The sequence below is a fragment of the Aricia agestis genome, chromosome 2, assembly GCF_905147365.1.
Source record: "Aricia agestis chromosome 2, ilAriAges1.1, whole genome shotgun sequence".
NCBI lineage: Eukaryota > Metazoa > Arthropoda > Insecta > Lepidoptera > Lycaenidae > Aricia > Aricia agestis.
In genome coordinates this window covers 22,509,061-22,535,563 of record NC_056407.1, presented here as the reverse complement: position 1 = coordinate 22,535,563, position 26,503 = coordinate 22,509,061, and the positions used below count along the sequence as shown (strand labels likewise).

General features: G+C 37.6%; 1 protein-coding gene across 1 annotated transcript in view; it reads right to left on the bottom strand.

Annotated features, from left to right (window-relative positions):
- LOC121739969 (ATP-binding cassette sub-family G member 1-like) overlaps positions 1-26,503 on the bottom strand; it is a 65,811-nt gene continuing 39,308 nt past the window's right edge. Inside the window, exons 3-11 of the mRNA XM_042132630.1 lie at positions 15,796-15,913; positions 14,050-14,239; positions 9,453-9,598; positions 6,966-7,204; positions 5,156-5,391; positions 4,385-4,553; positions 2,481-2,737; positions 1,878-2,101; positions 1-211 (exon numbers count right to left, since the gene is read on the bottom strand). Of these exons, the coding sequence (XP_041988564.1) occupies positions 19-211; positions 1,878-2,101; positions 2,481-2,737; positions 4,385-4,553; positions 5,156-5,391; positions 6,966-7,204; positions 9,453-9,598; positions 14,050-14,239; positions 15,796-15,913 (1,772 nt within the window). The 3' untranslated portion in view covers positions 1-18. The remainder of the gene's footprint in view (positions 212-1,877; positions 2,102-2,480; positions 2,738-4,384; positions 4,554-5,155; positions 5,392-6,965; positions 7,205-9,452; positions 9,599-14,049; positions 14,240-15,795; positions 15,914-26,503) is intronic.

Here is a 26,503-nt window from a genome sequence, read left to right as displayed (position 1 = left end):
AGTCCATTAAATATTATTTCACATCACTTCACTCATTTTGTTCTTGATGAATGTGCCGATGACTTTGATGGCTCTGAAGGCATAGTTGGGAGACAGCCTCTGCCGTAAGAGATAGTATGTGGCCAGGTTCGACAGAGCGAACATCACCAGTAGGGCTCCGAAGTCCTTCCAAAATGACGCTCCCGACATCCCCAGCATATGAACGAAGTGTCTGAAAAAGAGATTATAGTTAGTTGTATCACAGGTTGCATAATATAGATTCAAGTATGTACCTACTAAGGAATTTAGTACTTTTTTACGTTATAATACATGTGTCTTTAATTTTGGAAATGAGTACAAATAAGTTTGTATTGACAAGTTTGAAAGTTTCAGTGGCGGATCTAGATCCGCCACTGAAACTTTCAAACTTGTCAACAATTAAAAATAGGTGCAATGTGAGGGCGCCGCAGGCTCTGCGGTCGCGGTAGCACGAAATTTAATTTTCTTATTCCACTTTATTATTTCTAATAATTGAATACCTGGATGACCGAGCTTTGCTCGGTATAGCAAACACTCATTGCTTCGTGTTACTTAATAACGCCATCTGCTGGTCGTTAAAACAATTAGTTGCTCACAAAATGGTATTATTATTCGCCAATAGATGTCTCATGTCAGGAAGAGTCATATTTTTCAGTTTATCGATTATCGATAAAACACGAATAAAAAGATATTTTCTGAAAAATGATTCCTAGCTAGATCGATTTATCGCCCCCGAAACCCCCTATATACTAAATTTCATGAAAATCTTGGAGCCGATTCCGAACATTATATATGTGTATATGTTACGCTCAAAGACCGAAATCGCTCAATGAGTGAAAAAATGGCTCACAACGCGTTGTGGTCACAGTGAAACAGCCACGACGCGAAATTCGCGTCGTGGCTCTAATGAAAACGGCCACGACGCGTTCTGGCAATCACAAAAAGACCATAACGCGAAATTCGTGTCGTGGCTGATATAATGCTATTCGTTTTTCTTGATTTGTTCTTGATTGATTAATCGTCCATAGGTATGGAAGATTATAATATTTAAATTACCACGCGTACTACAAAATATTTTTTCTTTTACAAAATCACTGCATAACGTGTTTATGATTATTATTTATAAAATATCCATAGTTCCATACTATCCGTGCTAATATTATTACTGTCTGTCTGTCTGGCGCATGACGATTAATCAATCAAGAACAAATCAAGAAAAACGAATAGCATATATCAGCCACGACACGAATTTCGCGTTATGGTCGTTTTGTGATTGCCAGAACGCGTCGTGGCCGTTTTCAATAGAGCCACGACGCGAATTTCGCGTCGTGGCTGTTTCACTGTGACCACAACGCGTTGTGAGCCATTTTTTCGCTCATTAAGCGATTTCGGTCTTTGAGCGTAACATATATATATATATACAGGGTGCAATTTAACCTTCCTGCCAAATTTGGATATATTGATCCTTGTTAAAAATAAAAATACACGTATTTCTTCTTTTATAATCACTCAGTACTAAAATTTTGAGAAATAGCCTCCGAAAGTTATCCTACCAAACACCACAAAATATGGACACATGCGCGGCCCGGCCCCGCCCCGCCCTTCCATTGACATTCTTGCAGTGACGGATTAAGACTACTTGATGCCCTAAGCAATCCATGTCTGTGGGCCCCCCTATCCCTATCATTGGGATAAAATATGTTATTGTAAAAAATTAACACTCTATTGTTTTTGGTTTAATGGACTCACCTAATGATACCTAAGCCCCAAAAAAAATTTGGCAGGTAGGTTTAATTGCACCCTGTATATATACAAGAATTGCTCGTTTAAAGATATAAGATTAATAAAGAGTTACTTACTTAGCACTCTTGTATTCGCAAAACTCTGCATCGTCGGGGCAATAGAGGTCCTTTCTTGACTCCCCGTAAACGGCGACTATGAGGCCTTCTAGCGCGTATCGGAGGAAGGAGCAGGCGCGGGCGATGCCCCAGATCAGAGGCGGTCTTTCATCACCGTTGCCCATCCCGTACACCGCCAACAACATCAGGGGCACACTCAGTACGGGGCCCACGAACATTGAGTTCTGAAAAGTAAAGATATAATTAAAATCTACTTTTACTTTTGGATTTTTGATCAGCTGCTTGAACTGATTTGATGGTGTCACGTCCATGTTGTGTACGTTGTATCCGTCACTCTCACAGAAAAACAGAGATTATTGAGAGCTATTATTGTGCTATTATCAACATCATGCTATAACTTATAAGTTGGAAGATAATATTATATATTTACATTAATTTTTTGATATGTTATTTTTAACAGAGTTTTTGTCTTCAAGACATGAAAACCCAATCGTATTCAATATCTTTAAATAAGTAATGTTAAATGTAAGGCTTAGATTGGTTACTAAAAACTTAACCCTCTTTTAAAAGCATATTTAACTTTAAGAAACATACAATACTTACCACGACATTTAAAGTTGACGATATGAGTGTACCCATGGATTCGGAGATCAGCGCTACCATGATGCACATAGTCAGGAACATGACTATCCTGACGACTTCCAGAGGCTGGCTGGTGATGGGGTACACTATCACAAGGAACAGCAGCGCGAAGAACACAGTCAGAGGAGTTCTGGAGACGACCAGCGCCGCATAGTATGGTTTCAAGCCGTACCATCTATTGAAGTATTCTCGTTTTATCAGTGACACTTCTGTTGGGTCTGGAACAATAATTATTATTTTCAGTACAAATTAAATATTTTAAACAATTTAAAATTTATTTTTTAATTAAATACGTAATATGTAACCTAATCAAATGATAAGAAGGTAAAATGTTAATAGATTTAAATATTTTATATGTGTAATTAAAATTATCTAGATTTCCTTTGCCCTTTGATAAGATTTTTTCACGTCTAGAGTCTTGAAGTTACTCGTATTAAAGTTGGTTTTTATAGGAACTTCTATTAATTAATGACTACTTTATCTACGTCAAACATCGCATTTTTGCATGAGTAAATTAATAACGTTCTAAAGTTTTAATACGTAATATAAATAATATTAATATCCATATCAATACTAATATAACAAATGCGAAATGAGATGTCTGTCTGTCTGTCCTTTCGTCTGTCTATCTGTCTGTCTGTTATCTCTGCACGCCCAAACCGCTGAACCGATTTTGCTGAAATTTGAGATGGAGATACTTTGAGTCCCGTGAAAAGACATACGATATATTTATCCCGGGAAAATGTACGGTTCCCGCGGGATAAATAAATTTTAGCGCAACGGAGTTGCGGGCGTCACCTAGTTTATAATAATTGTTTAAAACATTCACTGTAGAACAATTTCAGCTGTTTCAGTATCCTTTTAAATACATACAGGGTGTAACAAAAATAAGTGATAATACTTTAGGATGTGTACGTGTTCCTTGTAGAGAGTTCACTGTGAAAGTAGCAGCGCTGAAAGACCAACATTTTTTTTCACTTTTGTATGGGGAAACTCGTGACGCTCGTGCCCTTGACCATACAAAAGTGAAAAAAAATTTTCGTCTTTCAGCGCTGCTACTTTCACAGTAAACTCTCTACAAGGAACACGTATACACCCTAAAGTATTATCACTTATTTTTGTTACACACTGTATAATATTAAAACGTCCGCGAGTACCAACAATATAATTTTACACGGTTACACGGTTCTACACAGTTAGTAATTTTAGTTTTCCTGTCATTATATTTAAATATAGCATTTAGCAGTCGTTATAATATAAAAAATAATAATAAAGGCACGCATACCTTTAAAATTATTTTTATACTCGCTTATAGCCTCATTATTTACACAATATAAGCTTTACAAAAAATGTAAAAAAATTAATATACTTAATACGTATTGTAGTATAAATAATATGTAACAAAATATTATTATTCGAAAAGAAATTGCTATCAATTTCTTATAGGCGCGGATAAAATTAACTTTTCTTTCCATTCCATTATTTAACCAAAATGTACAAAACAAAGACAACTTTTTGCAAGAATTAAATTGACTTATGTGGTCATAATTATTAATGAACTGTCTACTATGATTAATGTTAGACAACTTTAATGCTCTTTGAATTTTCCTGTTTTCAACAAACATTGAACAAGATGATATTATTATTATTTTTAATGGGACATCTTGTTCCCCCTTCCGAAAGGAAGAGACAATAATTGTTGGCTTTATTAATTATTTGTTACTAATTTACATTGCTTTATTTTTATTTACATACAATTTTGTACACTTTACATTTCAAAAAGATAATTAGAATAGGATAATTACATTTGAACAAGATAATTAGAACTTATGATATAAGTGTCATTATTATAATAATTGACTTACATGCTAATAATATAGGCATCATGGCGGTGTACAACATGGCAATGATGCAGGCGTAACAGAACCCGAAGTTGAACATGGCTTTGCTGCCGTCGTTTCCGATGCCCATGTAAAGGGCACCCACAATGCCGCCCAAGAACACGTGCAGGCCCAGCCTCAAGTACAGGTAGCTCTGGAACAGTTACATATTGTAAACTTACTGAAAATTTATGTAAACATTGTAGAGTTTAAAATTTAGAGGGTGCCTTAACTATTTCCGTCTGATAAATAGTTTCAAAACTTTTATATACGTAATATTATATTATATTTCATACAATACATATTTTGAATCTTAAAAGAAAAACATAATAGGTTCCCCTGAAGTGGCCCACATTTGCTTCTTAGCTAAGCCACTGTAAGGAATGTAGTAGTTAATGCAAATTTAAATTAATGAAAACCGGCGTGAAACAGCGCTTGCGCTGTGTTTCGCCGAGTGAGTGAGTTTACCGGAGGCCCAATCCCCTACCCTATTCCCTTTCCTACCCTCCCCTATCCCCTTCCCTTCCCTACCCTCTCCTATTACCCTATTCCCTCTTAAAAGGCTGGCAACGCACATGCAGCTCTTCTGATGCTGCGAGTGTCCATGGGCGACGGAAGTTGCTTTCCATCAGGTGACCCGTTTGCTCGATTGCCCGCTTATTTCATAAAAAAAAATACACAATTATATCAAATACTCCTTGTAATTATAGTTTATTATCCTCCGAAGGTTTTCTTATAACAATAATTATTGCTTACCCTATTTCTAACAGTCTGTAGCAGCATTCTCTTCACCAGCACACTGAACTGCAGGCAGAAGCTGCTCTCGTAGTTATAGTTATGTCCTGCCACCCCCTGCGTGCTCTTCCACTGTATATCCTCCTCATCATTCTCTGCGATGGCGAACTCCCGCCACCTCTGGTTCCTCCCGTTGTCTATCGCGGAAACCAGCTTGTCGAGATGGTAGCCGTACTCCCCGCTCGATACTTCGATTACTGTAACATAATATATTATGATTTCACAGACATCCGTACTTACATTTTTAAGACCCAGTTTCATCAAGCAATGTTAAATAAATAATGGCTTGTGGCCTGTTAGAGCTATCGAGCGTTCCACCATGCCCTAATGTCATGTTAAATCACCTAACACGGTGTTAAATTTAATTCCTGCTATGGAGGTCCGTTAAATATTTAACAGACTGTTATATGAGTCAAAATAACAACTTTCAAAGACAATAATATGCAATATCAATAAAAGAACCTGTTTTGACTTTTGGGTCTTTCCGCCATGTTTCCGCTACGTCCTTATTATTAATTATTTTCATACTTATGAATAATTATTTATTTTCACTTTGCCAAAAATTCAGCCTTCGGATTTTCCTTGACATTGCAAATATACTAACTTGTATCAAAATTACCAAACCGAAATACCTATGTAAATAAAAGTTTGTATTATGATTCATGTTTTCAGCTTTGACAGATAATAAATTATTCTTCTTTTTTCCTCTTTCAATTCGACTGGCACCTATACAACTTTGTCCTTGTATCGCCCAAAGGTTGACTGGTAGATAATGCCATAAGGCATTAAGTCCACCTTTGTTTAGATGTGCATAAAGTTTTTTAAAATAAATAAATAAATAAATTAAGAAGAACTATTATAGCGTAACAAATGTATGCGATCAGTGATATTTTAATTCGGTCGCGTTATCTACTATGATACTACTATGAAAGAAAGTGACACATTGCAGCAAACATGTCGTATTAATCTTGTACATTGCAATTTCGTCGCCTAATAACAAGAATGAACGAATTGATAGTTGTTCACTCGTTGTTGCATTTACTAATCCGCTGTTAAATTTTTACTGTGGGACATAAGTATTTTAACAGTCTGTTTAATTTTCCAAGGTCCGTTAAGTAATGCCTTGTTAGGATTTAACAAACAGAGGTTGGTGAAATTGGGTCTAGGTTCACACATAACAAAACTTAATCAAGGAGTGCTAGGATTTATATTATAATGGTGGTTTACATATTGGGTGTAACATCCCTCCCTCGATTCTTAGAAATCTATTGTTATTCTATTGTTATCGTGGTCGAATTCGACCGCTTGGGAGTTGATAGGTTAATATTATAGTCCTGATCCAACGCCAGTGATGTTCCTTCTCAGAAGTGTAGCGTGACTTCGTTGGGCCCCGTATAAAAATTTGTTTAGTAGCCCTCAGAAAGGGTTTCTTACGCACGTTAGGGGCCCCGTATAATTTATACGCCAGATACGGCGGTAACTACGCCACTGCTCCTTCTTACGTATCAATGTTAATCGTTATGAGCACAAAATATAATAAAGCTAATACTTGATAATATATTATTAGATCTAATGATCTCAAATTCAGAAAACCCAAGTCAACGATATATTTTTTTCTAAAACAGAGTCAGCTTCCATCGTTTTAATGATACGTGCTTAAGAACCTAGGCACTTAATTAGTATTGTATACTTAAATAATATTATTATAGTAATATATTATAGATTATAGAGTAACCAAGCAACCAAATCATAGTAGCTAATAAACACTTACCAAAATCAGCCGGATTATAAGTCTTCGGGCAGGGCAGCTGCAGCTCCTTCAGGTAAGGCACCACACCGGCCGCAGTGCCCTGGTAAGCGCATCTGCCCTCTGCCACCACATACACGTGGTCGAACACTGAGAACAGCCGCGCTGAGGGTGTGTGCAGGGAGCAGATGACAGTTCTACCGCCGCGCGCGACGCGTTTCAGGAGGGACACGCATGTGGAGGATGCGACGTCGTCCAGACCGCTGGAATGGAAATAAAAATGTTTTTTTTTTTCATGAAATAAGGGGGCAAACGAGCAAACGGGTCACCTCATGGAAAGCAACTTCCGTCGCCCATGGACACTCGCAGCATCAGAAGAGCTGCAGGTGCGGTGCTAGCCTTTTAGGAGGGAATAGGGTAATAGGCGAGGGTAGGGAAGGGAAGGGAATAGGGGACTGTAGGGAAGGGAATAGGGTAAGGGATCGGGCCTCCGGTAAACTCACTCACTCGGCGAAACACAGCGCAAGCGCTGTTTCACGCCGGTTTTCTGTGAGAACGTGGTATTTCTCCGGTCGGGCCGGCCCATTCGTGCCGAAGCATGGCTCTCCCACGTATAAACCTATACGTGGGAGAGCTATATAATATTACCTCCTACAACGCTTTTGATGATAAAATCCAACGGCAAATCAAGGCACAGAACGTTATAACTTATATTAAATGATAATATTATAAAAATGAAATATGTGTATGATATATTATGCATAATGCAGCGCCTCGACGTATCCACATAATATTTTTTGATTATAGTTTGCAGTTTCGTTAAAACCATGAGGCATGCCGGCTACGCTTTTTTTTTTAGATAATATTATAATGCATAAGTGTTTGCGCTCTTCTATGTTTTAACAAAAACTAGCTATTTGACCGAGCTTTGCTCGGTATTCGATAAAGCACGAATCAAATGACATTTTCTAAAAAATGATTTCTAGCTAGATCGATTTATCGCCCCCGGTTCCGAGATTCCAAATTATATACTTACATATTATATATACTTATACAAGAATTGCTCGTTTAAAGATATAAGATATACTTAATTTAAAATTTTAATCTTAGTGTGCAGTGCGGAAAAGCCATGAAATAGGTACACCAGTTAATATCGATTGCGTATTCGTAATCAAAATTTACGTAACACAGGGAAAATACGTCAAACACCCAATTAATTATACCCTTTATGCGTAAATAATAATCGTTAATACCATAATTTTACGATTATTTAAATAAAATTTTATGGTCTGTTTTATTTAGAATTGTTAATAAATAGCTCCTGGGGCCCTATTATGAGCTCTTAAATCCATTCACTTTACGTCCTTATACAGTCAGATAAGGACGTAAAAAGAATGGATTTAAGAGCTCATGATAGAGGCCAGTGCTGGTTTATTAATACGCAGTAGTAGTAGCAGTGGCGGATCGCGCTAAAGACAAAATAGGCACGTGTCCAAGGGCGCGAGAATAAAGGGCGTCGAGGATAGGCGGAACAGTAAAATAAAGTTGTTTTTATTGATAAAGTGCTGATCCCGCGCCTGAATCTAGAATCTAGATAATTTACTGGCGCCTGACTACTACAAAAAAACTACTAATCACAAAACTCAAAGCGGCAAGAGTATCCATGGGCGAAATTGCTTTCCATGAAGTGATTTGTTTGCACGTGTCTTTGTCTACTTATCCAAAATTATATCAATGTTTAAATAATAGAAAATTGCATCTAATTACTTTTAACTCGTTTCCATCCAATGAATCTAAAATATTCAACCCCATCTTAGTCCACAATCCCCCAACCCCTAAACTCATACATAACATATTATACGGCAATCACATGTCATATTTGTTATATTTTGTAAGCCGTAATTAACCACAGCCTTGTTATCTATATATTTAATACATTATATTAATTATTTTAAGTTACCTATTTTAAGTTAAGTACTGTTTTTGTTACAACTGTAAGAGGCATTGGTAGCTGCGCTGCAGTTTTATACTTTTGTAGCTACCGATGTCTTATTGTAATAATTGTAATAATATTAAACCATAATATTTGTAATCCATGTTATTTTGTAATGTAAATTTGTTTTGTTTCACTCGTATGTGCGAATTAAAATTTCAACAAATATTCGAGGAGAAATTACGGGATTATGAAATGGATGGACGCAGCCTCCCCCGTAAGGGGGGCTCGGGGGGCACAGCCCCCCATCAAAACAAAAACAAACACAATCCAGAAAGTCCAAAAGTTGGTTAGGTTAGGTTAGAACTTAGACCACAACACAGAGGGAGCCGAGCGAGCGCAGCGAGCGTGCTGCGGCAGCAGCCGGCGACCGCCGTCAAATAAAAGTAGTGTTGAACGTTGTAGTCAACAAGTCGGCTAACCGACGTATAGCCGTGTGATTGAATGGCGTTGTTCAGTCAAAGGGCTAGCTGTTTGATTGAACGGCTATTTAAACCAGTCGGCTGCGACATACATACGTGGTGGGTTCGTCGAGGAAGACGACAGGTGGGTTGTTGACGAGCTCCAGGGCGATGGACAGCCGCTTCCTCTCGCCGCCCGACAGCCGCTCTGTCACCGTGTGTCGGGCCTTGTCCAGCCGCAGCAACTGGACTATCTCCTCCACCTGGAACCAGAGGTTTAGCTGTAGCTTAATAATATATAACCTTATATAATAATAGTACAATAACAGTAGCGGCGTTAAGGGGGAGCGACGCTAAGCGACCGCCCAGGGCGCCAGATAAAAGCGGGTTCCAAAGGCAAACAAAAAGTGGTGTCGCGGGCGCCCCTTTTTTTAGCGCTACCAGCATCGAAAAAATTTCGCGCAGGGCACTGGTAGTGCTAAAACCGGCACCGGCCTATTGCATAGCACCCTAGTTAGCCTCAATCAGGAAATACAAATTAGTACGAATATGTGAATGTGAAAGTGTGTCGATCTGTTCGTCTCTCCGTCTGTCTATCATCTAATTTATCTGTCTGTACATCTTAACGATTTTGATGAAATTTTGTACCGAGATACTGCTATGGTATTGAAAAGGCATGATCATGATAGTTTTTATCCCGAAAAAAATATGTTGTATTCTGAAGAAATAATGTTACTGCGCGATCAACAAATTTTGGCGCGGCGCAGTTGCGGGAAACGTCTAGTATTCTAAATGCACAACTTTTCTTGATTGGAATCTACGAATAATAACCTCGCATACGTCAACCGTTTTGAATTTGGTTTCTTTTCGAGCTCTAAAATATGGCAATAGTGCCAACGAAACAATAACACTATTTACGAAATAAAGCCGTTGACATTAATTATCACTTCTATACTTATTTACACAAAATTGTGTACCGAATACATGCATAAAGTATACATGTATTCGGGTCACATTTTGTGGACTCGTGGACAACATTTTTGACACAGCTACTCTTACTTGATTTTTATTATTCGTATTTCGTAGATTAGAATAAGTATATAATATTTTTCTTGAAGATAATGCAAAGGAAGTAATCAAAGAACTAAGTTTATGGTTTATCTTATAACAAAATTAAATTAAGAAATTTAAAAAAACCCCCGCCAAAACAACTTTAAAAAGTAATGAAATAATATTTATTGCCTTTAAGTTCAAATAATTCCTAACTTGTCTAAAGTAATATTTTAGTCCATAATTGTTGTCACGGTGTGTCGGGGGACCGCCAAGTAAACTACAACCTACAACCGCCAAGTCGCTGGTTACCTATCTCGATTCAGATCGCTGTGAATTGATCCTTAAACTTGTTATATGAAATCAAACATCTACATTAGCGGTCCCCCGACAAACCTTGACAACAATTATGGACTAAAATATTACTTTACACAAGTTAGGAATTATTTTAACTTAAAGGCAGTAAATATTATTTCATTACTTTTTAAAGTTGTTTTGGCGGGGGTTTTTTTAAATTTCTTAATTTAATTTTATCTTATAAAAAATCTTCTTGTGAGAAAAATTATTTATCACTTAATAATGAGGTTTTATAATAAGCCAATTAAAGTGGTATTAAGGTCATAAACGCTAATAACAAATAATAACAATGATGTGACTAAAATTATTTCCACGTTGCTTCCTGTAGAACATGTAGTTGCTAATTGCTATGTGTAATGTGAATAACATGTATTGGGTTTGGACTAGAAGAACTCGTATCGCACATTATATTATACTGATCAGAAAAATTCGGTCGCCCGCCGGAACGCACTTTGGTCATAATATGTTTTTTTGTGGACCCCGCATACTATCAGAATTCTGACGTGTCTGACGTCCGAAGAAATTTTTCTGATCAGAAATTCGGATCGTGCTCGTTTTAATCTCTATACATTTTGTACTAAACTCGGACTCGCCGGGAAGGTTTCATAGGTGTGCGGCGTGGTGGTCCGACGGGCGTCTGATTTTTTTCTGTTCAGAAATTATTATAATGTGTAGCCGCCGGCTAGGCTTAATGTTGTCTTCCAGAAATATTTTTACTTTGTCTTTTTAACCTCTATTTAATGTTTTAAGTTTCATGTGTCTGCTTACAAACTTTGTATGATCGTTTTGTTAAATTTTTTAACCCCCGACAAAAAAGAGGGGTGTTATAAGTTTGACGTGTCTGTCTGTCTATGGCATCGTAGCATCCAAACGGGTGGATCGATTTGATCTAGTTTTTTTTTGTTGGAAAGCTGACTCAATCGAGAGTGTTCTTAGCTATACTTCATCATTATCAACCTGCTCCGTGCTGAAAAATCGCGGTTCATCTGGTTCGTGAAGGGCCGATTAGTAACTTGTAGTCGTTTGGTGGGCTTTATATTTTGCATTCTAGTTCGTGACATTTATGAATACATTAATGGAAAGCTGTTGACCTGGTTCTGCAGCATCAACTGGTTAATCAATAGGATACCCAACTCCTTAGAGCCAACCACCTTTACCACCACTTACCAACTTAGAGCAATGGTTTCGTGTTTGGGCTCATTTTAATTGCGACAACTAGTAAGACGTAGATAAACAGTAAATTTTTGCATGCTTCTACTGCACATCACCTGGATTCTATACATCTATACTAATATTATAATTCTGCAGAGTTTGTTAGTTTGTTTGTTTGTTTGCTTTTTTGTTCGTTTGTTCGATTAGCGCGTTCAACGCGCTAATCTCAGGAACTACTGGTCCGATTTAAACAATTCTTTCAGTGTTAGATAGCCCATTTATCGAGGAAGGCTATAGGCTATATTTTATCACGCTAAGACTAATAGAAACGAAGAAATAGAGGAAAATGTGGAAAAAACGGGGAGAAATTATTTAAAAGGGCTTATTTGAACGCGCTAATCTCAGGAACTACCGGTCCGATTCGAAAAAATCTTTCAGTGTTAGATAGCCCATTGATCGAAGAAGGCTATATTTTATCACGCCAAGACTAATTGGAGCGAATAAATAGTGGAAAATGTGGAAAAGACGGGGGAAATTATATGAAAGGGCTTATTTGAACGCGCTAATCTCAGGAACTACTTGTCCGATTAAAAAAAATCTTACAGTGTTAGATAGCCCATTTGTTGAGAAAGGTTATAGGCTATATTTTATCACACTAAGTCTAATAATAGCAAAGAAATAGAGGAAAGTGTGGAAAAAATGGGGGGAAATTATTTGAAAGGGTTCAGGGCTTATAAGCCCTGAACGCGCTAATCTCAGGAACTACTGGTCCGATTTGAAAAATTCTTACAGTGTTAGATAGCCTATTTATCGAAAAAGCTAGTAACATTATAGTTTAAGGGTCACAGCGAACCGAATCGAGACAATCAGTGACATGGCGATACAAAATGCAAAAGACATGGCTGTCCCCCGACGCACCATGACAACAATTATGGACTAAAATATCACTTTACACTTAGGAATTATTTAAACTTAAAGTCAGTAAAATATATTATTTCATTACTTTTTAAAGTTGATTGGCGGGGGTTTTTTTTTAATTTCTTAATATAATTTTTGGCAAGTCCAGTTTTGCAAGGAATTATTAGTACTTACTTACTACTTGCAAAGTAAAGTTATGCAGTAAGTATACTTACTGTTAAAGACGTAAGCATAACATTGTTGTTGATAATGCAACGTACACATAACCATGCGGATTTCCTTATAATATTCTTAACTAACGACACTAAAGCCGGCGTGAAAAATGAAAGTGGAAACGCGCTGGTTAGCGCATATTAATCAGCTACGTAAGAAAACAAAGACACATATTTCAGAAACACTACATTATTCTCATAGCTTAAAAATGTGCAAGTATAACAAATCTACATGTATGTGAAAATGAGTGGAAGAATTACCAGGCCCCGACATTATTATTTTGTCGGGGCCTGGTAATTATCCTACTTACTTTTATTAAAAAACTAAATGCAGACGCCCGCAACTCCGTTGCGCCAAAACTCGTTTATCGCGCGGAAAGCGTACATTTTTCCGGGACAAAAGTATCCTATGTCCTTTCCCGGGACTCAAAGTATCTCCATGCCAAATTTCAGCGAAATCGGTTCAGCGGTTTGGGCGTGAAGAGGTAACAGACAGACAGACAGACAGACGGACAGACAGACAGACACACTTTCGCATTTATAATATTAGTATGGAAGTATGGATATGGATATATCTTTGCTATTTAGCAAAGATATTAATTTTTTAATAAGTAAGTGAAAAAAATTATACTTCAGACCTGAAAATATATCCTAATATGGCTCATCACAACTTTAAGTAGATTATAATAGGCCAGTAATTATGGTTAAAATAGTTACTAAAACAAAAATTCCAACAAAAAATTGGTTCGCTACATCTTCTATGATCGTAAAGAGTTTTTGTACAAATATCTTAAATTTCCTTCGAAATAACATTAACAACAAACATTTCAACTTTGCTTTTGCTTGTAAAGTTGTGATCTAACTAAACCCATCAACAACAAATTTAAGAATCAACAAGATCTTAACAACAACAAGAAATCTTGTCGCAAACTTTAAGTTGTTACTTGTTGATGACAACGTTTTGCTGCCTTCAAACGCATCAAGACGACGACTGACGAGTATAGCTAACATAATCTTAAACTTACGACGATAGCCTTCTTATCCCTCCTCATGCCGCTCCCGAGTTTGAGGTCGGCTGCCATCATCATCGCCTCGTGCACGGTGATGAGAGGCTGCAGCAGGTCGTCCTGCATGATGTACCGGGACAGCTTGCGGAACGTCCGCAGGTCGCGAGGTTCCCCGTTGGCGGAGATCAGACCGGACGCTCCGACGGCCCTGGAAGATGGGTAGAGCTGTTATACAGGGGCGTTCGCATGGGTGGGGAGTTGTGAAGGTTTTGAAGGGGTTACGAATAATATTGTTGCAATACTTAGAGAGTGTTTTCAATGTAGTTTTTTTTTTATGAAATAAGGGGGCAAACGGACATCGCCCATGGACAGTCGCAGCATCAGAAGAGCTGCAAGTGCGTTGCCAGCCTTTTAACAGGGAATAGGGTAATTGGGGAGGGTAGGGAAGGGAAGGGAAGGGAATAGGGGAGGGTAGGGAAAATAATAGGGTAGGGGATTGGGCCTCCGGTAAACTCACTCACTCGGTGAAACACAGCGCAAGCGCTGTTTCACGCTGGCTTTCTGTGAGAACGTGGTATTTCTCCGGTCGAGCCGGCCCATTCGTGCCGAAGCATGGCTCTCCCACGTATAGAGCTGCGTTGAGAATTTAAGATAAATGTGTTTTTGAAATCCGAAAACGAAACATATATCCACATACACACATAATTATTATTACAAATGTATTTCATTGACATGCTGTAGAACCTGTAAATATAATGTAATTGGTAATAAAGACCCCTAAGGTTAGTTTCCTGTGGCTTTCTCTCTCTCCATTTGAATTCAAAGCAATCCTATCCTAGGTCAGACAGAAGAATCTTTGGAAATACACCTACACAAGTCTATAAGTAGTGATCATGTTTTAGGCTGTAGATTTATGTGCATTTCGTGTGGGCCTGACCTTGCTCACTAAAGAACATGTGATGCAACGCTTAACTAATTTGCACAACCTTCAGAGGAACATTTGAGTCTATTATAAATATGAGCGTGCAGGTTTTCTGCAAAGTCAAATATTTGCAGAGCTATTCGCTCTGAGTACGCTTTTCAGCTCATAGAGATCCTATGGCGGCAAAAAATGCATGAGGAAGCCGTCCGTATGAAGCCGGACCTTAGGCTTGATTCGGCCGTTTTTAGTAGCATTAATTGTAATTTGATATCAAATTCCTACAAAGTTTACATGTCATTATTTGTACGCGCCCGGTCAAACTGATAATACGTCTTAGATATTAGAGAGAAGACAAAGGCAAAATTCTCGAAGAAAACTGGGTGTCCGGCCTTTTCATCTAAAATAAATAAATAAAAATAAAATATATTTTTATTCAAAATGGATATCATGATTCATGATACAGTTTTTGAAAGTCGAACGAAGAAACTACGTTGCCTACCACCGGTTCGGGAACTAATCTAAGCTGGCTGGTATGTCTGGCTATAGGTCTTCGAACATTACACCAACTCAACACCGACTCCTCTCCAACATTTCTCTCAAGTCTCAACTCACGCAACTCATTACCTTAGGGGTCAGGAGGCTTACTACGAAACCGTTTTGAGACTCAAACAATCGAACGAAAATGCCGCGTTCCGCTCTAACGTCATTTCACATATTTTGTTAGAGTAATACTCGGCATTCTCGTTCGATTGAGTCTCAAAATGGTTTCGTGGTACGGATCCTGGTTTGGCGCCGTGGCAATACTAGCCAGGCGGATATTGTGTCATTTCAGCAAAACTAACCTGTATCCAGCCAATATGTTGAGCAGGGTGCTCTTCCCCGCGCCGGAGGGCCCCAGGATCGCCGTCAGCTGCCCGGAACGGAATTCGCCGTTTATGCCGCGTAATATTATTTTTGACGCTGCAACAAAAAGAAGAATAATATTTTTATTATTTTTTGTTTCATGCGTTCCAATTTTAAAAATATTTGTCGAAACTCAAAAGAATCACTTTCAGGACCGGAGATTTTTTTTAAGCCATTGCATAGCTTTTCTGTAACGAAAATATACCTAACACCTACCACTCCAACATAACTTCGCGTGGTTCGTCACACTTCAGCATGGTGTGTTTGTGCGTGCGACTACGTATGCGTGTAGAGTAGCTGCTGTGCATTTAGCTTTACCGCGGCAGTCCTCGAGTGTCACAAGCATTTTTTTTGGAGAGTGCATACTATAATAGGCAACATCTTATGATTTCTCGTATTTGTTCAAAGAAGGATATTTTAATATTATTAATGTAATTTGACCCATAAAGTTAATATACCTGCTAGGTATATTAACTTTATGATTTGACCCCGCTGGAATCACATACAGTCTACAGACATTAGTTTTAACATCTTTGAAATAAATAATTGTTTAACGCGGTCCCCCGACACACCGCGCACCGTGACAACAATTATGGACTAAAATATTACTTTACACAAGTTAGGAATTATTTGAACTTGAAGGCAGTAAATATTATTTCATTACTTTTTAAAGTCGTTTGGCGGGGTTTTTTTTTAATTTCTTAATTTAATTTTATGACCAGCTGCTTTGTCCTTAGACCCAAAATATTATTTATAATCTAATAATATACTTATATAAATTATTTTCCAGTGTCCTTCATGTACTCAGTCCTAGTTTCAGCACTACCAGTACTCTGGGCGCGAGTTCATCTGCGCCCAGAGTACTGGTAGGTAGAGCAAAAAACGGCGCCCCTTTTTGTCCCGTGCCCTGGGCGGTCGCCTGGCGTCGCCCACCCTAACGCCGCTACTGCATGTACTCAAAATGTATATTTCAAATTTCAATTGAAATTCTCGTGCAGCCGTGGCCCGTGCCCGGTCTGCCCTTGTATGAATACAAAGGCAGTAATTGGGCCGATTATTTAGGTATTGTGTTTGGGTTTAGCTTATTCACGTATATTAATTAACGTATAAACTGAAGGTAACTGACAAACAAACCGTGGAATACTTTACGCATATAATAAAATAATAAACACATTGGGTTTTAAACGTATTGTTTTAGTTTTCCATAACATATTACACATCCTAAAATTACACTCGAAAGGTACAATTTAGAATTTAGATGATTCATTTACGGTCGTTCCCAATATTTGATCTATCTTTGGTTTTGCCCTACTAGAGATAGGAATAACTCACCATAGACATTAGAGACATATATTTTATGTCAATTATAAGCTATTCCTATCTCTAGTAGGGCAAAATCAGAGATAGATCAAATATTGGGATCGGCCGTTAGATATTAAAATTAAATACAGAACAATTCTTTGTTATGTTATGCCGCAATTTGAAATCGACCTTTAAACGTTCTATGACAACAATCTGATTGCCAATTTAGTTAAAGCTGTCATTATACGAGCGTAATTGAAGACATGAGTGGAAGAAGCAGGTAAGTAACGGTTAAAAATTGCCAATTTTTTGCATAAGTGGAAGTTTTAGGGCCGGCAAAATTATTCGAAATAAAAAATTTGGATTTTATGTATTAGCTAGATGATGAAGTGGGTTAGTTACAAGATTTGTTAAAAAATGTTAGTTATCTGGTTCTTCCACTGACGTCTTTAATTAAAATGAGGCCTCTTTCTAACAGTAGGTTGGTTTTAGCCAAAATTCTCACGATAAATTATTCTATACATTCATTTCTCTGAAGGTTAGAACTTAGAATATAGGTAAATAATTATTTTTTTTCGTTTTAATAATTTGTATCACGTTACTTGCTCCCAATAAGTTTTGTTTGTCTCCTTAGGGTCAATTAAGACCGCAACGCGACGCGTACTATGCATTTCTAATTTTGTATCGATTTGACAGATTTCAATTGCGTGAGACGTCGTGTAAATCTGTCAAATCCATATGCATTTACGCGTCGCATTGCGGTGTGAATTGACCCTTATGATGCAGTATGCTACTCGCCAATATAACCACTAGCCAGGAACCACTCCAGCACTGGGGAAGTTGTCTAATGAAAGACAAACAATATGAATGAATAAAATATCGACAATTCGCAAACAAACGCCGATTCGAGGAAGGTCAAGAAAGGGGCAACGACCGCTGTCCGCATGAGCTGATAAAAACGACCGTTATGCAACGATACACATTCTATGTGTCAAGGCCGTTGTTACACTGAATCATGTTGTTGATATGTTTTTTACTTTTTACATTCAGGAGAAAAAATATTGTTTTTTTTCTGTAAGTACTTATAGATATTTTATATTAATTTGAAAATTTATAATAGGTTTACTTATTATATTTTATAACATAAAGAATTAGAATACATATCAAGTTGCCATCTTTAAAAGTGGAATTAAATGAACTACTAGCAGACTGCTGATGTCCGCACCTCCGTCGGGAAAGGGCATATGATAATTCCTATGCCCTTTCCCGGGAATCAAAGTATCTCCATAGCAAATTTCAGCAAAATCTGTTCAGTTATTTGGGCGTGAAGAGGTGACAGACAGAATTTTGCATAATTATGTATATTAGTATCAGCGTTGCCAGATTTTTTTTGTGCCAAGTCGGGACATTGGAACTTATTGAGTGAAAAAGCGGGATTCTTCAGTCAAAAGCGGGACAAAGTAAAAAAAGGTATAAAATCATCTTTATTTTTTATTTTTTTTATTTGTGTTAAAATAACGTTTACGGTAGGTAGAGTAGCCAAAGAAAATCCACCCCTCTAGGCCCCTCTACCTCCCACACTCTTATCTTCATTACGCAGTACGCACCTTTCTTTCTCAGCACGCTGCACGTACGTTCGGGCTTTCCCCGAAAAGCGGGACTGAGCCTGTCCCGCGCGGGACATTTAATTTTGATGAAAAAATCGGGACGTCCCGCCAAACTTGGTGTTCTTAACAGAGCGAGACAGTACTTCAGTCCGGACCAACGCCTACAACTCTACAAGGCGCAGGTTCGGCCTCATATGGAATATTGTTCTCATCTCTGGGCAGGGGCGCCAAAATACCAATTGCTCCCTCTGGATCGTATCCAACGAAGGGCTGCTCGAATTGTTGACTGCCATAGTGTTTCAAACAGCTTGGACCCCCTGGAATTTAGCCGAGATGTAGCTTCACTCTGCATCCTCTATCGGTTGTATCACGGGGAGTGCTCTGAGGAATTGTTCGGAATCATACCATCTGCAACTTTTCGCTATCGTCCCACGCGAAAAACATACCATCCTCATCACCTTGATGAGTGGCAGTCTTCCACAGTGCGTTTTTCGCGTAACTTTCTGCCGCGCACTGTAAAACTCTGGAATGAACTGTCACCAGTAGTATTTCCAGACCGATACAACCTGCAAACCTTCAAGAAAAGAGCGTATTCCCTCTTAAAAGGCCGGCAACGCACCTGCAGCTCTTCTGATGTTGCGAGTGTCCATGGGCGACGGTAGTTGCTCACCATCAGGTGACCCGTTTGCTCGTTTCCCCCCTTATTTAATAAAAAAAAAAAAAACGGGACGTCTGGCAACGCTGATTAGTATGTACATTATTATAATTTCGATACTACCAAACATAACAATACTTACAAACTTTTTATTAGCAAGTCTTTTTATTTTTTTATTCCTTTTTTATGTATTTTTTTAGGACGGGAAATCCTCGCGACTTTATAACTAAATCCCATCGGCAGACAAAATCAGAAATAATATTTTCCGAAGCAGCATAATATTACATAATATTATGTCGAAAAATGCCAATTGCCTACAATTTTAGTTCAATGTCCCCAGTCAGGTTCAGGTCTGTTTGACAAAACAATACCTTTGACCAGTTTGAAGTCATTACGAATAATACTGTATAATTTACGTACCCACAAATAATACCCGAGTACGACGAAGCCAAAAGGAAGGGTAATGATGTCAATTACCTTCCCGAACCAGCGTCTGAGACGACTCTACAATACTCTATGTACTACTTACTTATCTATGTACTACCACAGTTCTACCAGTAACGGCATTACGGGCGACGCTGGGAGACTGTCCAGGGCGCTGAATGAAAAGGGGCGCTGAAGGCATGCAAAAGGGGCGCCAGGGCGCTCGTAGTGCTAAAACCGACACTGAGTTCTACCGTACTACGTAGTTTTCGTATAATACCAGTATATTGTTGATTTAACAATTCAATAGAGAAAAGTATAAAATAATCTAGTAAAATGATTAATTATTTGAAAACGCGCAAAGTAAATTGTTTAAAAAAACGAAATACCGAGAAGTGTTACAGTTTTTTCATGCAAAATAAATAACCACAAATTTATTTCATCTAATTAGACATATTATCATCCCCGTCGTCATCAGTCTATCGACGTCCACACTCCATTGTGCCCTGCCGGGCGTATGCCTACCATCAGGGCCCCCGCTACCATATTATGTGCAATGTGTGCAATGCACTTGGGCGCCTGCCATTTTTAGGAGCGCCAAATCCAAGATCCCAAAAAAGGGGCGCCAAAATCCTTTTTTGCACACAGGCGCCAGTAGCCCTTACGGGGCCCTGCCTACCATAAAGGGATGGGATAGGGATGTTGGGCAGCCCTTATCCATCAATTCCAGTGAAGCAATTCGACGAGCAAACTGTAGTTATCTGGAGAAAGCTATCCAGGAAAGTCAGCAATAATAACATTAACGAATTAACACCCAAAAGATAACACTTTACCCGAAACATAATATCAAATAATTCCCATGCTAATTATCTTCACAATAATATAATTTTTATTATACCTAATCAACATTTCTTACATTTATTTTTTCTGATACCATTTTAATATTATTCCTTGATTTCGCAAATTAACCACGCTCTTATTTACTTAACTACGGAGTACATGTGAATATAACACATCACGGACGAGGTCGCAGCTAATAACAATACTTATTTTAATAATTAACAATTATACTGCAAGACTCATTTATATTAGACCGATATGCAGGAGCAGAAAGAAAACATACTATATCTACCAATGATATTCTATTTAGAAACTCATTGATATCTACCCTGACCGTTGACATAAGAAACAGACCCTAACCGCCTACTAATAAAGTAATAACTTTATACTAAATATAGTATAAACTAGCTGTTGCCCGCGACTCCGTCCGCGTGGTATTTGGAACACACTGACAGAGATACTTTCGCATTTATAATTTTTGTCTCGAAGTTTTTTTCTGTTTTTTTTATTCTATAAACCTTACGGAGCCCGAGACCTTTTAAACGAATGCAAAACCATGAAAATCGGTTCGTGCGTTCTGGAGTTATAGCGTCAGGAAGGAAAACCCGACTTACTTATATAATATCTATATATTAATACGTGAGCCAAAAACTTTGTATCCCTTTTGACGAAAAATGGGGAAACGTAGGTGAATGAAATTTTGCACAGTTATAGTTTATATGGTGATTGGTGAAGGAGTGCATTGAGCTAATATTATTTTGAAATTATGCTTTTACCATAAATTTTTTTAACAAATAAAACATTACACACACTACAACACACACACTAGGAAAAATGACAGATTTTTGAGTGACAAGTCGATACATACGAATTATACTCTTTTAATTATGGTTGAAGTCTGTTGACAACAAGGTGACAAATTGAAAATGGATAATAGTTTTTTTTTTTATTGAAGCGCATAGACAATGCTTACACGGCCAGTCTGAGATCAGCTGAGTCCCGGAGACAAGAGTTCAAAAAAATATGATAAAGTCAATATTTTTTCACAAAATATAGATAGTAGTCCTAATGTCGTTGAAACTAAGGTCGAATTTCGACCATTGGGCGATGTCTAGTTATATTAGATTACGAAAACTGTCTGTAATGTATTTTTTTAATGTACCAGAAAAAAACAAAATTTTGTGAACAATTAAAATGGAACTTATTTCGTTTATTTACAGATTTGATTATAATTTATTTATAGTTCGTAAAGCGTAACTACTTACCCCCTTACTAGTAAACGCTGTATAAGCTTTGAATAGTTATACAGTGTTTTGTCTTCTTCAATCCAATTAAATATGTCACTTGTGTGACAGGAACGAAACACTGTGTAACTATTTAAAGCTTATACAACGTTTATTAGTAAGGGGGTTAATCAATAATTATAATTTAAAACTAAGTAAGTACCGTACTTGATATTTAAATAAACTTGTATGCGTTTGCTGTAATATGACAATATCTTTACCAAGCTGTACGAACAAAATATGTAATAGATCCTTAAATATGCAATTTGAGCTGTCAGATATGCAAATATCGTACATTTAATGATCAAGAATGTAATTACTACTTGAAATAACACAAATTAAATTTAATTCATAATATCTACTTATCCAGCATACCTAACACTGTCATGGTTCTCTACTCAGGTGAGGTTACCAGAAAACCACCTATACACTGAGTTGGGACTTGACTTAGCCTAGGTTTGCGGCTAACCCAATCAACCCTAACTTGACGAAGGGCATGACTTATCTTATCGGCTAACCGCTAACCTAAACAACGTCACATCAACGAGAGACTCGACTGGGTGAATGGCTAAACCAATACACAAATCAACGACGGACACACAGGGCCCCCGCTACCATAATATGTGCAATGTGTGCAATTCACACGGGCGCTATCCTCTAGGGGCCTGGGGCGCCAAATTGCCATCTTTAGGGGCGCCAAAACCAAGGTCCCAAAAAAATTTGCCTAAAGGGGCGCCAAAATCCTTTTTTTGCACACAGGTGCCAGTTGCCCTTACGGGAGCTCTGCCAGGACACAATATTTTAAGTTAGGTTAGCGGCTAACCCAACCAACCTCATATTGACGTGGGGCTCAACTTTAGTTATTTTTGTTGTTCGAAATTTTTATTGATGCACGTTACACGTATCACAGATTATGCTGCGTGAATTTGCATAGAACCTTGCGATTGCGATGTTAAATATTTATATGTGGCCGCTTGAATGTCAGGTTTAACGTAGTAACTAGTGTCTAGTGTTGACCTTTAGCGATATCATATCGGCCCAGTTTTTTGGCCCACATATTATATTTAGGGCCTTATGCCTGCAGGCTGTTAAATACTTGCGCGAATAATATATTTATTAACAAGAATGAAGACCTTAGTTCTAAAGATCGTGCTTTCTGAGGCCCTAACTCCTAAAGGCATTCGAGCATGGTGAAACTATAGCCCTTCTTAGATCTAGACTTAGAAACTAAAGCATGGGCGTATATAGAGGGGGGGGGGTCCTGGGGGTCCGGACCCCCCCCCCCCCCCCCCCTATTACTATCCATCTTACTTGACCAATCGACAATATATGTTATTATGTATCCACCGATTTTCATCGGCGTGGTACATGTGTTTTTTTTTCTATTTACAATACTTATAAATTATAATAATAATGAGGTATTTAGGCCTCTTTTTTTTTAATAAGGGGGCAAACAAACAAACGGGTCACCACCCCCTTATCAAAGCTATATATATATATATATATATATATGCGCCCGTGAACTAAAGGCATAATAGAATCTTGTATTCGGTACTAATATGATAGGACACATAAGGGTATGTTCAGATGACAAGCGCTCAACGCACGTGATTGATAACATTGAAGCGTGAGCGTCTACAACGCGGGTCATTCGCGTCGGCAGAGTGGGAATAATCTACGGTTTCGCATCGTAGTCGCGACTCGCGGTTTGCACACCAGTTTCGCGAAGCAAACGCTGGACTCCCGTCCCGCGTCCCGCATTGCTGACGCGTAGGTTTGGCCGAAGCCTCAAGCTTGTCACGAATTGGATTTCAAGAACACGGTTGTTGTTTTGTACGATTGTATATTGTTTTGTACGATTTTCACTTGAGCCATGATATTTCCTCGTAGTGACCCCGTGGCGTCCTCAGTCGCTGTTCCACATACATGCTAATGCACCATTATGGACTGTTAAAATGTATAGTACGCTCCACGCAACGTAAGGTTTTCTAAAATATTCCAAACTTACGTTTTCCTTACTTTAGGTAATCTCTGCAAATAATCTTGCGGTTACAAATAACAATGTTTTGTGGTATCGGTGGGGATAAAATGTTATAACCAATATTTTGTTTTCAATCTATTTAAAATCAATTTTAAAGTTACGTTGAAAGTTACGCACAAAGCCGAGCGAAAAAAAAACTCCCAGTGGTCTACAATTTACAAATGCTCAAATAATTTTGCGTAAAATTTTACACACAGGATATTTGATAACCCGATACTCAAAGCATTCACACGAAATTTCATCAAAATCTGTTCAGCTTAGGTTAGTCGTGAACTTGAAGACATAGTTGGCAATCATACTTGCAATTTATAATTTACGATAGTTTGGTGTTGAAGAATTTAGTCTAGTGTTCAAAGTTGCGTCCTAAATCTAATACTAAACTTGTCTACAAGGTGAGTGTTTTGTAAGACCTAACCGAGCGATCAAATTACACACCTTAAATGTCAAAACATCCTTATATTGTGTCGAAAATTTTCAAACAAAAAGTTATTTTGATTAATTTCTTAAGTCTCGCTAGTCGCTTTAAAGAATTAAGCGTATCCAGGTATTTGTAGGCATATACCTAAGACACATTTAAAGTGTTAATTATGAAAATAGCTCTTGGTGACGAAATGTAAAATTTTCATAATTAAGCCCCAGTAGTCCCTAAAATTAGCAGGTCGATGTCTGTCAGTACGAATATCGACGTTAAGGACATAAAAATAACATTCATATCAGCGCGCCTTGTACAGTGGCTGTTATGCGCTCGCCGCGTGCCTTGATAATAGAAAATAGGAGAAAAAACCTTTTGTTTTTTGTATTACACAAATCAAATATTATAATCAAATCGTTTACGTTAGGTTACGAAACATATACTACATTTTTTGTTTTTTCTAGGAAGTGTGTAATTTAGCCATAAAATGATTTAATTATGAAAAACAGCGTTATAATAGTAATCTTTGAGATTTTTTTCTATCGAGCAGAGTTTTTCAAATTGTGTACTGATATACCATTGCCGTTTGCGTATAGGAAATTTTCTCAATTTTAAAATGGTACTTATTTCATACTTAAATAATGATATTTCCTTTACTAAAAACGTGTTTTAAAAAACCCATTTTACGTAGTTGCAACAGCCACAGCGCCTGGAAAATACATCTTCTTTTTGGGGAACACGTCATTGGGGATGAATGCTTTCCTCTTTGGGGATAAAAGCACGTACCCTAAACTGCTACCATACCAAATTTAATCAAAATTTTATCGCCAAATTTTGCGTAAAGAAGTAACAAAACTTTGCTATTACTTTTACCAAGTCTTGAAGCGTACTTACATTGAATTTAACACACCTCTAGTGGCTCTAGCATGTAAGTGTTAAGCATATTGACTTTAGTCAATAATACACGAGTCCCTTATTTGAAACAAATGCGGAAGCAAAGCCCTAAAAATATCCTTTAGGCCCACTTACGGAAGATGATCTTAACTAGTGCTACAAAATTTCCGATCACCATATTGTGCAGCTCTTGTGCAAATATAGTACCTCTATTATATTTCCTTAGGTAATAGGGACGTGACACGAGTGTGAGTTTTTGTGCTCAGGAGTATTTTGCAACGTCTACAGTAATTCTAGACTGCAGACAGATTTTGTATGTAAATTGAAAACCTTCATAAAAAGTTTCAGTCATTTGCTACTACGTGCATTATTTAAATTATTGTTTTGTCTTTTGAAGGTTAAGTGTAAAAATTCAAAATATTTCTTCGATGGAATATTTTGAAAGATAAAGTCGGTATTGTTGAAACTCTAGCAACAATATAATAGCAATTATTTATTAATTACTTAATTAATAGTTTATTTTATAGTGTTTTCACACAACAATGTTGTTATTTCGACATCGACCGGCAAGTAGGAGGAGAGGAGACACGCTCTGCATCTCACAATGCACTATCTAGGATCTAGATTGCATGCGTACTGTAACTTAGTAGTCACGCTATGTAGAGGCTTACAGACACCCTTAAATTACTACTTTCATAGCCAATGGCTATGTAAAAAGCGTGCTCACAGCGTTTATGTAACTTAGTGGTCAGTACAAACATAGTACAAATATTAAGTTGTTATACAGTAAAGTAGCTTAGTATACAGTGTTTATAAGATCAAACTGTCTAATATAGAGACTAGACTGTTAGCAGCAGTGGCTAGTGGCTACAGCATTTGCTACTATACCTCAAGTTACTATGGTGATTCACACGGTAGACAAGTGTATAATATTTATACTGTGGTACTAGTATTGTTACTTGCGGCATATAAAATAGGATGCGCACTGTATACATATAATAATTATATATTTCGTTACGCCAATTATTTCGATCGAATATTTTCTTAATCGGCTTCGGCCCGAGCCCCATATAAAGAAATCGGTAGATACCTTTTAAGTTTACCCTATTTAAGTGACTAAAACATTTGTCTAAACAGGAAGTCATTAAGAAAATATTACGACACAAATACTTGAGAGTATTTTGGAATCA